We start from the raw sequence: 12,222 nt of genomic DNA on the forward strand, positions 1-12,222 counted from the left end.
TGAGTGTCAACGGCTCCCCGTCGTATTTCCGTGTTGCATTCATATTCGGATAAAAATCTGTTATGACTCGGCATCCTTGATTATTTGCTGCTGTTTTCATCAAATGCTTGTCCTGCGGATGCAGTGTCTAAAGTGAAAGAAGGCATGAATGGATCTACACTCCGCCTCTACCAAAGGCGTTGTTTGGTCATCAGACTGCTGCGACTCTTTCGGTTCACCAACGGCTGGGACTATTTTTTGGTCATGTACTTGTACCACAGAAATGTTGTCCTCACTTTCTTCCCGGGGTAAAGTGCTAGGATGGTCAATACTGGAGCAATCGCTGGGGTCTGACTTGCTATGCAGCCCTTTCATAGTGCGTTCGGTTAGTCCTGCCGATATGAAGACTGGCAGGATCTCCGTGTCGCACGCACCTCCTGCTGCCGCCACCAGTCTGGCAGTTTCTCCGATGTCTTTTCACAACCTCCAGCACACTGCACACGCCTGGTCACACTCCTTGCCCATGGCCACTATGCACTAGCTCCTCAATATACACAGATGGCTCCTACTTACTGAGGATGCCCAGTAAACACAAGATGTGTTTAGCTTCTGCTCATCTACCTTTCTTTTGACCCCTGCAGTCTTAGTTCTTTGGAAACAAGCGTCTTTTTTTGCTGCATGGTTTTATAATAATGGTAGTTGCTTCAAAATTGTACATAATATTATCAAACCCTGACGGCACTGGGGCAAGTACTGGAGATCTGAGGTGGTCTACTTTGTGCCAGAATTCAAAGAAGGTCCATTTCTTCTTGAGATGTGTCTCGGAGTGGTCATTCTGTGCGATCGCATTGAGCTGGCACTGGCGTTTAGTCCAATAAGAGCCCTACATGTTTGGCTTGTGTATAAGTGTTGGTATGATCCCTAAGGAGCGATGCCCGGAGGTGGGGAATGCGCCGGTTTGGCAGCACCAAAGAATGGTAGCTATATCCAAGACATCTGATTTCCCTGAACCCTAGTGAAATGAGCTGCGAGTGGGGGGCCTAGACCGAGTGAAGTATGAATCACGGAAAGTTAGGAACTCCGTCCGCACCCTTCTGCGTGACCCTGGAGTAACCTCAAATCGTAGGGCTGTATGGGCAATTCACAACATTGTGCTGTGAGCAAGAACGGTAAAGGACTGTCAGAACAGGAAGCTGGAAGGCAGGCCTGCCAGCACGGGAAGTGGGATTACGTAGACAAGGGCTCGGGTTAACTTCATGGGTCACTGAACGCAGCTTTAGGCTTGTCAATAATTCTTATGACAATTGGGCTTTTAGCCGCTTCTTCATAGATCCGAAATCTGCATAAGTTGCTTGAAGCACTTGCTAGGCAAAAACATCACAGAACCAAACAGAGGGCGCCCCTGAACTAGGCAGTCAAAACGCAGGGGTAAACTGCGATAGAAATGAGGTCTTCAATAGTCCGGGCAAAGCGGGAACGTGATAGGCAAAGTTTGTATGCAGTACCCTCTGGGAACACTACAAACAACTATGACTAAAGGTATAGGCAGCCCAACCTTTGGTATAAGCTTGTACTACACAGTTTTGGTAGAGTGTTGAGCAGCCAGGCTTATCTCAAGTGGGGAAATGTGAGCTGGAGTGGAGTTACACAAAGATTCAGTTACAGGTATTCAAATAAAGTCTTACACTCAAGGTTTCTTGCATAAACAAATAAAGTATTTATCAGTCAGTTATAAAGCCTTCTTCAGAAGGGAGCAATATAATAGTAACACAAATATACTGAGTTTCTGGAACAGACGAGGCCCTTTTCGGATGGCCCACAGACATAACCTACACCCACAGGTGACTTCAGTAACAAGGGTGCTGGGGACATTAATACCTTACTGTTGGCATACAGAATACTCAATAGTTTGTAAAAGGCAAAGGTTATCTGAACACAAGAAATTACAAATATTCTTAAGCAGGGCAAATACTCAGATAGCAGAAGAGTCATTCAATTCAATAGGCTAAGCCAAAGTCAATGGGCAAAAGTCTTTGTATAGGATGCATCACTTCAGGTAAGTAAATGAACAAGTCTTTGCACACGTTCTTAGGAGTCTTTGATAAAATAAGAACCAAATGTAGGGCCACAAACGGATTAGACTTGTGAGTTGCAGAAGTTACAGGAACTTCCACAGTAAGAGGAAAGTTCTCTTAGGCTAGTTTTACAGTACTTTGGTAAAGAAGAAAAAGATGCAGCTGAAGACTTCTGTTCCTGAACACTCTGTAGATCTCACTGTTCCTGGGCCTCAGTCGTGGGGAGAAGAGAAAGGACGTCGGGGGACTCCTGCACTGTATTGGCACCGTCAAAACTGGCAAACTTTACATTCAGTGGCTGTTCGCATTTCTGCTCCTTGGGGTACAATAAATAGCAATAAGCGTGGTTCCTGGCTGTCAAGATGGACTTTCCTCACATCTGAGGACCGGCACTCAACTGAGAGGGGGGGCAGAGGGGAAAATCGGGCTTGGTCAGTCCTGCTTTGTGGGAGTCCGGAGGAGCTTACAAGCAACTCCAACAATCTAGTGTCTCTCTACGGTTTCCTGCAGCACTGAAGAAATGCAACCAACTCCAAGATGGGTGTCCAGATGGCTTACTTGGGAGTTGATTGGTCCCACCAACTCAAAGGGAGAAGTCATCCTTGCAGGGCTTCTCTGTCGATGCAAAATTGGCAATTCGGACCGGCAGCAGGGCTTCACCGGGCAAACCAACGGTCCAGGAGTTTTAGCAGTCATTCTCTTCAAGCTCTTCTTCGGTTCCTTCGTACAGTGGTGGACTCTGCCTTCCAAGCTAATAGACTCGCCTTTTACTCAGTTTTCTCCTATTCATTCCAGCCTAGCTGCCACCCACCCAGCAGGGTGGCTGTCTTCGCCGGACAGTCAGCCAGCCAATCGTCACAGAGTGCATTTGGGTCTCCTAGGAGACTAAGCACAGGGAGTCTCGGGCACCTCCCTCACTTCCTGCCTACCCCAGACACTTAGGAGTCAGAGGCGGGTTTCACTCCTGAAGCCTGTCAAAGGCGAATGAACAAAGAAACCAAACCTGGTTTGGCGCACAGAAAGAAAATCGAGAAGGACCTTCCCACAAAGAAATGGTGAAAAAAGAAGCCCGGGGACCATTTTAACAAAGGAGGCTCAGTGCCATTTTGAAAACCATGGCTCCCGCGATTTAACATTACCGGAGCTGCAAACAGTTTGCGGTCAGGGTAAATCATGGTAGTTCATTGCAAAACCACTGCCACCAGCCATTCTGAGAGGAAAGGGTAACATGTGAATGCTACATGAGTAACTAGACAAAAAGGATAATAAGTAAACCCCCCAGCACTTCTATTGTAAGATAGGGCGTGCTGGGTCTAGAATTTTACAGGACTCAGTGAAGTCAATTTCACTCCACTACTTCAGGAGACAGTAGTTGATCCCAGAGAAGGTATTTAAACATGGATAAATCTGACAAGACTCCCCTGGGTCACTGCACTGAAGGTGTTTTGTGACAATTGTAAAAGATGATGCCTATGGAGTTTGTTAGACTCCATAACCAAAAAGGCAAATGGTGCATAAAATCACATTAAAATACATGATAGAGTGGGAAAAAGGGTCTCACTCTACAGGTTAAAAAAAAATCAAGTCCTCCAAATCCAGCAAAGTTGCTGGGGGTCTCTAAGGAAGGGGGAATTAGCACATGTTTGAGAATTCTCCCTAACAGAAAGCACAGCAAAATAGTCAAGAGGCAGAAAAATAAAGTGCTGGTCTCATCTACACATCTACAGAGACAGGTGAACACGGATAAAAATAGTACAGGCCCCCATCAAAGACAAAATACAAACAAGTATGCACTTGCGTGATCTCAATGTCACCTGGCCTAGTAAGATCGTTGTCTCAGTCTTCCCGATGTTCCCCCCTCCCTGCGCTTTGAAACACTTGTGTATAAGCTAGTTATAAATGCCATATCTTATCAAGTACTGCCAAAGTTTGGCTGTACGTTATTGTGGGGCCAGCGGTGGTCACACGGCCGGCCTCACAAGTACTGTGGGTGCCAGCACCTTGGTAGATTGCCAGGATCACACAGACTTACGGTCATTGCAGGGCGGGACCCCGATAGCCCATGGGGAGACAGTCTTGGTGCCAGGGGCACCATGGTTCCCGGGAGAATCCTGGATGGAGGGTGGCCTGGGCAGACCAAGGGCACCAGGCTGATCCAGGGGGCGCAGACCAGCAGGACTTTGATCACACAGTGTGGGCCTGCAGGCCTGAAATGAGAGACAGAGTCGGCAATTCCATTGTTGGAGTCTGCAGCCGTTCTTAGGCACCTGCATGCAGGGGCTCCCTTTATTAGGTCGGGCCATGACGCAGTCATGGTCCATCTCAAAAGGGCAATACACTTGGGAGGGTCACACACAACATAGGCGACATTGGTTTCATATATTCACGCTAAGGTGCAGGGGGGGTGCTTAACGTAGCAAGGAATGCCTTGCAGATAATTGATGAGTCGGGCCCTCTTATTGTATCTTATCTGGTCCTTTGGATGCGTCATACTGTGGCGCTCCATATTCAGCCAATCAGGTTGGGAGGTAGATACACACCAGAAGTAAATGTTTCAAAGACGCCAGAGACACCGGAAGTAAACGGTCACTGACGTGTCAGTGACAGGCAGATACAAAATATACAGAACTCAAAGGCATTAACTTCGATGGTACAGCCTTACCAAACTTCTAAATGCCTTGAGTGCAGGACTCCGCTGACACTGCCCATTGAAGACAGGACTTGTGCACAAACACCAACAGGATGACAGAAATACTGCCTTGGCGACATATAGCAACAGGGGAACACAAGACACCAGAAGTGTCCCATCGCGAACACCCACTAACGTGGGCAAGATTGAAATACCGTTAAGCGCAGGCTTCACATATATTCAGCAGCGAAATGCTGAGTTGAACCACCAACAAAGAGCTGACGTATAAAGACGCTAATGAAACCCCTCTTGCTCTCAGACAGGAAGCAGCGATAAAACAATGCAGTACAAGCACAGGTCAAAACCTCAACAAGACATAGCTAGAGACCCTCCGTAAGGACTCGTCCCGCATACATGCTTAATGGCACAGTTACATTGCGGACGTGAAGTCCAGTCATGTTCTTTTCTTTGCCTTTGGAGATTTGTAGTTCTGGATGTCACCCGTATTAATAAATCCTGTAGTACAGAATGCAAAGTTAAAAAGATGACTGGCAGGATGGTGCGGGGGTAACGGGGGGAGGGGGTAACAGAGCCACAGAAGAGGTGCAAGCCCATGGTACAGGCAAGCCCTTTATTTAGGATTGGTGCTCCGCAGCATGGGAGCTGCATTGCGTCTACACACAGCCACCTCTGGTGTCACTACTGTTTCCTCTCCCACCCACCGTGCAGAGCATTCGAATGACACTCTCCATGGAGTCAGGTACAACACGGGCAACAGCGACCCAACCGACAGTGTAGCTCCCACAATCACATCCAGCTCCCATGATCACATCCAGCATGGCCCAAGCGCCACATGGGAACCCACTACACCCCTTAACCAAACAAACTCAGTACAAAGTCTTTGAACTTAGATGGAATGTGTGTTCCTTCTCCTCAACGAACTGCTCCACACCAATAGTTCAAGGATACTTGGTTTGAACATGACAGGCAGTTAAGTGAGCAAAGCCGGGCAGCTGCAGGCTGGCCTACACAGCGGCTTGAGGTCAGGAACATCTCAGTGCTGGTCGGCAGTTCTGAAGCACTGGCCGAGGCATCTCAGGCAACATGAGCGACTGCGCCAAAACAGCATTGGTGCAGTCGGTTGCAGCTCGAGGGGCTCGAAAATGTTCTTTAATGTACACATTGGTAGAGGCTTGTCAATGCACTCCTCCTAGCTTCTTCACCGGGCTCCTGTCGTCCTTGAAGGCGGACAGCCCAAAGCCGAGTATAGTGTTGCAGGCAGCTGCCCCATCCTTGGTTCAGACTCTCCGGCACTTCCCACCTAGGAAGCTTGCTGCAGAGAATAGCAGGGCAAGCCGTGTACTGGCTGGGTATCAGAGCTGCTTGGAGGATCCTCTGGATTCCATATCTCTCTTTGTTCCCTGGGAAATGTTTAGGGGCAGGATCTTGCTTCCCTTTTGGAAATCCTGGCCTTCCTTCTGGTGGAAGATCTAAGGGAGACTGTACTTTTCAGCCAGGGTACAATGCAGAGTTCTTCCTTCCGCTGATGGTGCATCTTTCCTCTAGCCTAGCTTTTAAAGCAGGAGCAATTTACACGTCATGGCTCATTTAAGAGGCCATTGTTTTGGGCAAAGCTTTTGTGTTAAGAAATGCAAAGGGTCATTTTTATTCTAAAAGCACACATAAAGCACCACTCAGCTGCCTAAAGTTACAACCTCCTCCAGACCACCCAATTATCTCACAGGGAAGTTTCAAAATAACATTTTCAGATGTTCATATTTTCATCACACCATTCATAACGCCTGTATTTGTCAAACATTGAAACACAAACAGGTAACCTTTTCTCACAATAGTCCAAGTCTTGAACGTGCATTTTCAAAAAAAGACTATGGTTTGCCTTCTGCTTAATTGCATTCTGGTATTTGTAGTCTCCCATTCAAGAAGAGGAGAATAATGCCACCATTTTATTTGTTGTGCCCAACATGTTTCTATAAGGATTTATTTGTGCGAATACCTTACTATGGTTTGAATAATGTTTAAGTCATATTTCTTTTTAAAAAGACAGTACTGTTCGAAGCCAAACATGGGAGTATGGGCAAACGCTGAGCAGGCAAGCAAGTCATTTATATATGTGCCCAGGGTGTGGTAAGAGGTCACAATGCTGGAGATGTTATTTTCCCTTATTTTGTCTAGGTGTTTTTAGGGCATATGTAGAGGATACTTTTTTTTAGTCTGGCAAACTTGCTCAGGCGTTCGGCTACAAGGATTTCACCCAGGTTGTCCAACTGCCGCCCTTACCCACACAAACACATAAAAGTCGTAAAAAGGGATTTTGTTTTCTTGGGAATATTTCACAATAAATTGTCAGGATTAAAAGGTGGCCACATTTTACACTTTGCCAGCATATTTATTGGAAAATCTCCCCTCACAGGTCATTTTTCTAGTGTTGATTCATGTTTTTTAAATGCAATGCTCTTTTGTCTGGTGCACTTTCTTCTAAGAGGAAAGGTCAATTTAATAAAAATATGTACACACACGGTCTATTCATAGGAGCCAGCTTTTAATTTTTGCTATGGGGCCAGAAGTTCCCACACCTATTGATGCTTGTGGAGCCGTGTGGAGACTCGGAGCGGGGCCAACCCCGCTCCAAGCCTCCACACGACTGGAGGCTTCCATCGTCCCCCGCCGGAGACCGCGGTAGGTTTATTATTGATTTTTTTTAAAAAAATGTTTCTTCCTCCCCATCCCCTCCCTTCCGCCCTCCCGACCCCACTTACCTTCTTTTTTTCTTCTGGTCTTGGAAGCGAACACGCTGGGAACACTTTTGTTCCCAGTGCGTCCGCTCCCGATGGCCGCCATTTCCCATTCCATGGCGGTGGGCATTTTATTTTTGCCTTTTTATAATTTTTTTATATTTTTTTTCTGTTCCGAAACATGTTTCGGAACAGAAAAGAATGCCATTAGCACCCCGATCCAACGGGCAGGGGTACTAATGGCAATAAGACTAGAGGCGGTGGGCCAATTCCGCCGCAGGTAATGCCCGGGGGCTTCGTTAAGGCCCTCGCTATGCTCAGGCCTATAACTACGGCCCCGGGCATTACCTGGGGCGGTACTAGCCTGCCGCCTCTAGTCTTATTGCCACAGTATCAGTACAGCGATGACTTCTCCATTTCCCAGGACACTTTGCAATCTTTTACGTTTCTTGTTTCCTCTCTCATTTTCTATTCTGAGGCATTTTAGCGCTATTCACCATACTTTGGGGCAAACACACGTTGGCTTTCAAGCTGGGAACTTACTATAGCCAACTCTGTAATAGGCCACACTGGTTGGGCAATGTTGTGATTTTGATTGCCATCTGTCCATTAGCCTCTAAATGAAATTTTAAAATATTTGTTCAGCATAAATTAAGCGTTTCTGAAAATGGATTTGTGTGGCAATGCCGTCCTACAAATAGGAGTGTAGGCATGCTTAAAACTATTTCACCGTAAATGGCAGGTCCAACTTTGGTTGCATGCCAGGGGCACCATTTGTAGTATTGCGTGTGCAACATTTGAGGCAGCCATTAGAGAAAAGGGTCCCGTTCAATCCGACACTGCAACAAATATGAGAAACCGAAGCCAGAGGCATGCGGCATGCCACTCGCCCCTCCTCTTTTTGGAAAGTTGCAACCCTCTTGGAACCTGATTTGTCCTCCGTACAACTTGATGCCGCCCCTTGATTTCAATAGGAGGGTCCCTTCCAGGAAACCTTCTCTTGCCTATAAAAATGTTCAATGCGGTCCCCCTCCGCTACCTCGGTGTGACCCTGGACAGCAAACTCAACTCGGAAAGCCACATCGGGAATACTCATCAGAAGGATGGCAGCGCTGTACCCACTCCTGAAGACCAAGTCCATGTCCTCTGGACAAAGATCAACGTCCACAAGGCGATCATCAGACCAACCCCTGACGTATGCCTCCCCAGCATGGATCACCTGCCATGAGCGACACCGGAAGAGTCTTCAGATAGTCCAGAACAAGACCCTGCGGATATCATCTGGTGCTCCATCTTCACAAGGATAGCAGACTTTCACAGAGACTTGGACATCGAGACGTTGGACGAACATCTAGTGAAGCAGAGTAAGAACTTCTGCCAAGGACTGGATCAGAACCCGAACCCTCTGATCAGAAGCCTCACTGCAAACCCCTTTGACCGCTACCCATGGCCCATCACTGCGAAGACCCTGTGAAACCAGCCCTACTGTGACATGACCACACAGACCAAGAAGAATACTAACCCACGACTGCATACTCAACCCGAGAAGATGGAGTAATGAGGCTCAAGCCTCGGTATCCAAAAATCACTGCTGATGGATAAAATCTATCAGTAAGAAGAAGAAACGGACCCTCCAAACGAACTACTACACCCTGCTTGAAGATTCGGTTGCGAGGTATGGTATGCCTGATGGGTGCAGGGGGGCTTTATCTCGGTTACGAATGCTGCTGAAAGGCTGTGGCTTGGGTGGTGCTCAGTGCCTCTATTATTCACTACAACCCCTCCCACCCACCCCCCGACCCGCCCCCCCGGGATCTTTGAAACCCACTGGCTTTAGGTTTGAATGCCTGGATCATTGCGTTATGACTGCAGCGGAAGAGGTGCTTGGATGCCGTGTGGGTGGAGGACTGGTTATATCAGGTGCTACTCTTCTGCCCAGTAGTTCCCCTTTATCGCCCGCTTCTACCCTGTAGAGTCCTGTTAGTTGGAGCTTTCTCCTGTAGCCTGAACAGTGTGAGCGTTTGCCCTGCAGTGCCCTCATTTTTGCTCTCCTCCCACCAATGCATTTCACTGTAAGCTGTCACCAGCAGCAGCACTTTGTTAGTGATGGGGACAGACTGGAAAGCAGAAATAACATAACATAATATAGCTCCTGGGCAACATGGTAGTATGTGGGCCAAGTGCTGGCCCAAGTCACATGGTTGTCTGGCAAGGGTAGAAATGTGATCTTGATATTTTGTTTTACAAGTGAACCGTCCCTACCTCTTTTCTATCCCCAGTGCCTCACACTCAACCCTCCGCCTTCTTTTTCCCATGACCTTGCCAAAGGCCGGCATATCCCCTTTCCGAGCCTGGCCTGCCTGCACGTCTCCAGTGGCGTAATTTAAACCCTCTCTCTCTCTCTCTCTCTCCACAGGTGTACCAGGCTCTCTACACAACGCATCCAGTTGCGTGGCTGGAGGACGAGACAGGAAAGTTTGCCCCCCCCCCCCCCGTCATCGCCTTATCTGACGTATAACCTATTTGGCGCCTACGGATTGTTTACTTTGCTGCTCAGATCTTGGCTTTGGAGAAGCGCTATATTTTTACCCTCAGACATGACCCATTTTGCAGCACAAGCCGTTCTATAGTTTGAGCCTTGGATCCACCAGAGTTTAACAAATGAACGATTGCCGGAGTCTGATATTTGGGAATTTCTGATGTTCACCTCTCTGGAATTGCTGTAGCGTGAGACCTGGGAATTGCCAGTGTGTGGCACGTGGGTTTTGCAATTGTTAAGTCTTCAGCAGTTACTGTAGTTTAATCCTTGGGGATTACTAGTCTTACGCTCTTTGTGGTTGCTGGACTTTGGGTCTACAATTTGAAGCCGGATATTAAAGATGCACTGGGGCCCACTTGACCTGTATCTTTTGACTGCATTATTGGGGCTGTCGAGGTGCACAGAAGCCACCTGGTGGGACTCACTGGCGAGGAAGACTGTTCGCTATCACGGTGAGTTTGATTTCTCCACCTGTGCATCTTTGTCCAGTTGCTCAGTAATTGAGCGGTGGCTGGGAGAGGTGGGCTGACACTGTAATGTTGGGGCTTGTCGAGTGAGTTGGGAGGAGTGTAATGATGTGTACGGAGTTGAGCGCTGTGGAATGTATATGTTCTCTTGCAGCTGGAACACACTCCTGACAGAGCCAAATTCTTTTGTACAGCTGCCCAAGTGGGCCATGGTGGCGTTAGGTGGGACACGGCCAGTGATCTCAATAAGGATGAGTAAACGCCCTCTTTCTGCACTGCCAGCATGGAGAGCAGCTGTGCCACTGGAGGTGATGTAAGCTGTTTGTGCCATGCCAGCGCCGTCCCTTGGTGCCCAGCATAATGATCTCACCCGATGACTTCATCCCCCTCCTTAAACACCCTACTCCCCAGGAATTACCACGCCATTCACATCCCAGACTCTGGCTTGCTGGCAGCCCACAGGGACCCCGCCAGCCTGCACCTGGGGAGTGGAGCTGAATTTGGCATCTGACGCTGCGTGCTGCCGCCTGAGGTATCTGTGCAGTCTGCCCGTGTAGAATCTAGTATGTTTCCGTCTCTGCACTCCTACTCTTTTCTGGGCCTCCAGTTTCTGCAGAAAACGCTGATTCCCCTGTTCCGCTCTCTGTATTGAGGTTCAGGAATTGAATGGGGATTTCTGTCCCTTTATGTTTGACTGGAACAACCTCATCCTTCCTCTCCGTCTTGAGTTGGATCTCCTCAAATTTTGGAAGCTCCTCAAGACTTTCCTTTTCACATCCTCCTTCCCCCTCTTCCTCTCTGGCTAAACCCCACATTCACTGATATTGGTGACCAAGGCCCTTATGTGGTGTTCTGGGTCCATCTTGAAACCACAGCAAAACCAACAGTAAAAACTAATTATCAGGGCGATGTGTCAAGCAGTCTTCCTGTGACGGTGCTGTTTTTAAGTATGAAAGTAACGACCAGCCCACTTGGCCTATCTTGTACAACGCCCATTTCCCTTAATAATGGTTGTTTGAGTTGTTTTCTCACCTGTGCATATGCAGGGCAAAAGAGAATCAGGTGTGCCAGGTCCTTGCATGGAGCTTTACTGATTGGGCAGGATCGGTCTGCACCCACCCTGGCCCATGCTGCCACCACAGCCATTAGGCGGATGCAGTTAAACCTTGCCCTGAATACGAGGACACAATCCTTGGGGAATTCAGCCCATAGTAAATGGTGCTGAACACCCAGGGACATGATGGTCATCAACACTCGATTCTTTGGCTTCATAATTTCAATGCTTTCTCTGTCCAGGTACACAGGCTCGTAGAGACAAGCAGTCCATCGATTAATTTCTCCCCTGGCGAGCAAGCTACTGGGTTGGTACAGGTGTGTACAATTCATCCCCCTCAGCTTTTTTCCTGATGTAGGCCAGCCACTGGATCTTATCTCCCGGCACTGTAGCTATCAAAAAGATGATCAATTCATGGGTAAGGGGTGCCCTACCAGCTGCTTTTCCCTTGTACAACTGAAGCAAAGGGGCTATTGGCTTTGTTTTGAACATGCCCATGGCCCAACGAACCCCACCAGAGCCTGCTTGAACTGCAGGACCTGTTTGTTTACGTGGGCTATAGTGCCCATGTTAGCGGAAAATCTAACTCCCAGACAATCAAAATGGTCAACCCTGGGGATAACAGTATTCCTACCATACATGGCCCTGAAGTTGATCCTTCGTCTCCCCTTGCAACAGGATATCACCACAGACTTAGCTGCATTTACCACCAGATCCAGGCCCTCC

General features: G+C 48.1%; 1 protein-coding gene across 1 annotated transcript in view; it reads left to right on the forward strand.

The window, feature by feature from the left end:
• The window catches only part of SEMA4C (semaphorin 4C), a 74,752-nt gene that overhangs the window by 11,018 nt on the left and 51,512 nt on the right, over nucleotides 1-12,222 (forward strand). The window contains exon 2 of the mRNA XM_069619066.1: nucleotides 9,853-10,427. Coding sequence (XP_069475167.1) covers nucleotides 10,316-10,427 — 112 coding nt within the window. The 5' untranslated portion in view covers nucleotides 9,853-10,315. The remainder of the gene's footprint in view (nucleotides 1-9,852; nucleotides 10,428-12,222) is intronic.

This window comes from Ambystoma mexicanum, chromosome 10, assembly GCF_040938575.1.
Source record: "Ambystoma mexicanum isolate Mex_15411 chromosome 10, UKY_AmexF1_1, whole genome shotgun sequence".
Lineage (NCBI taxonomy): Eukaryota > Metazoa > Chordata > Amphibia > Caudata > Ambystomatidae > Ambystoma > Ambystoma mexicanum.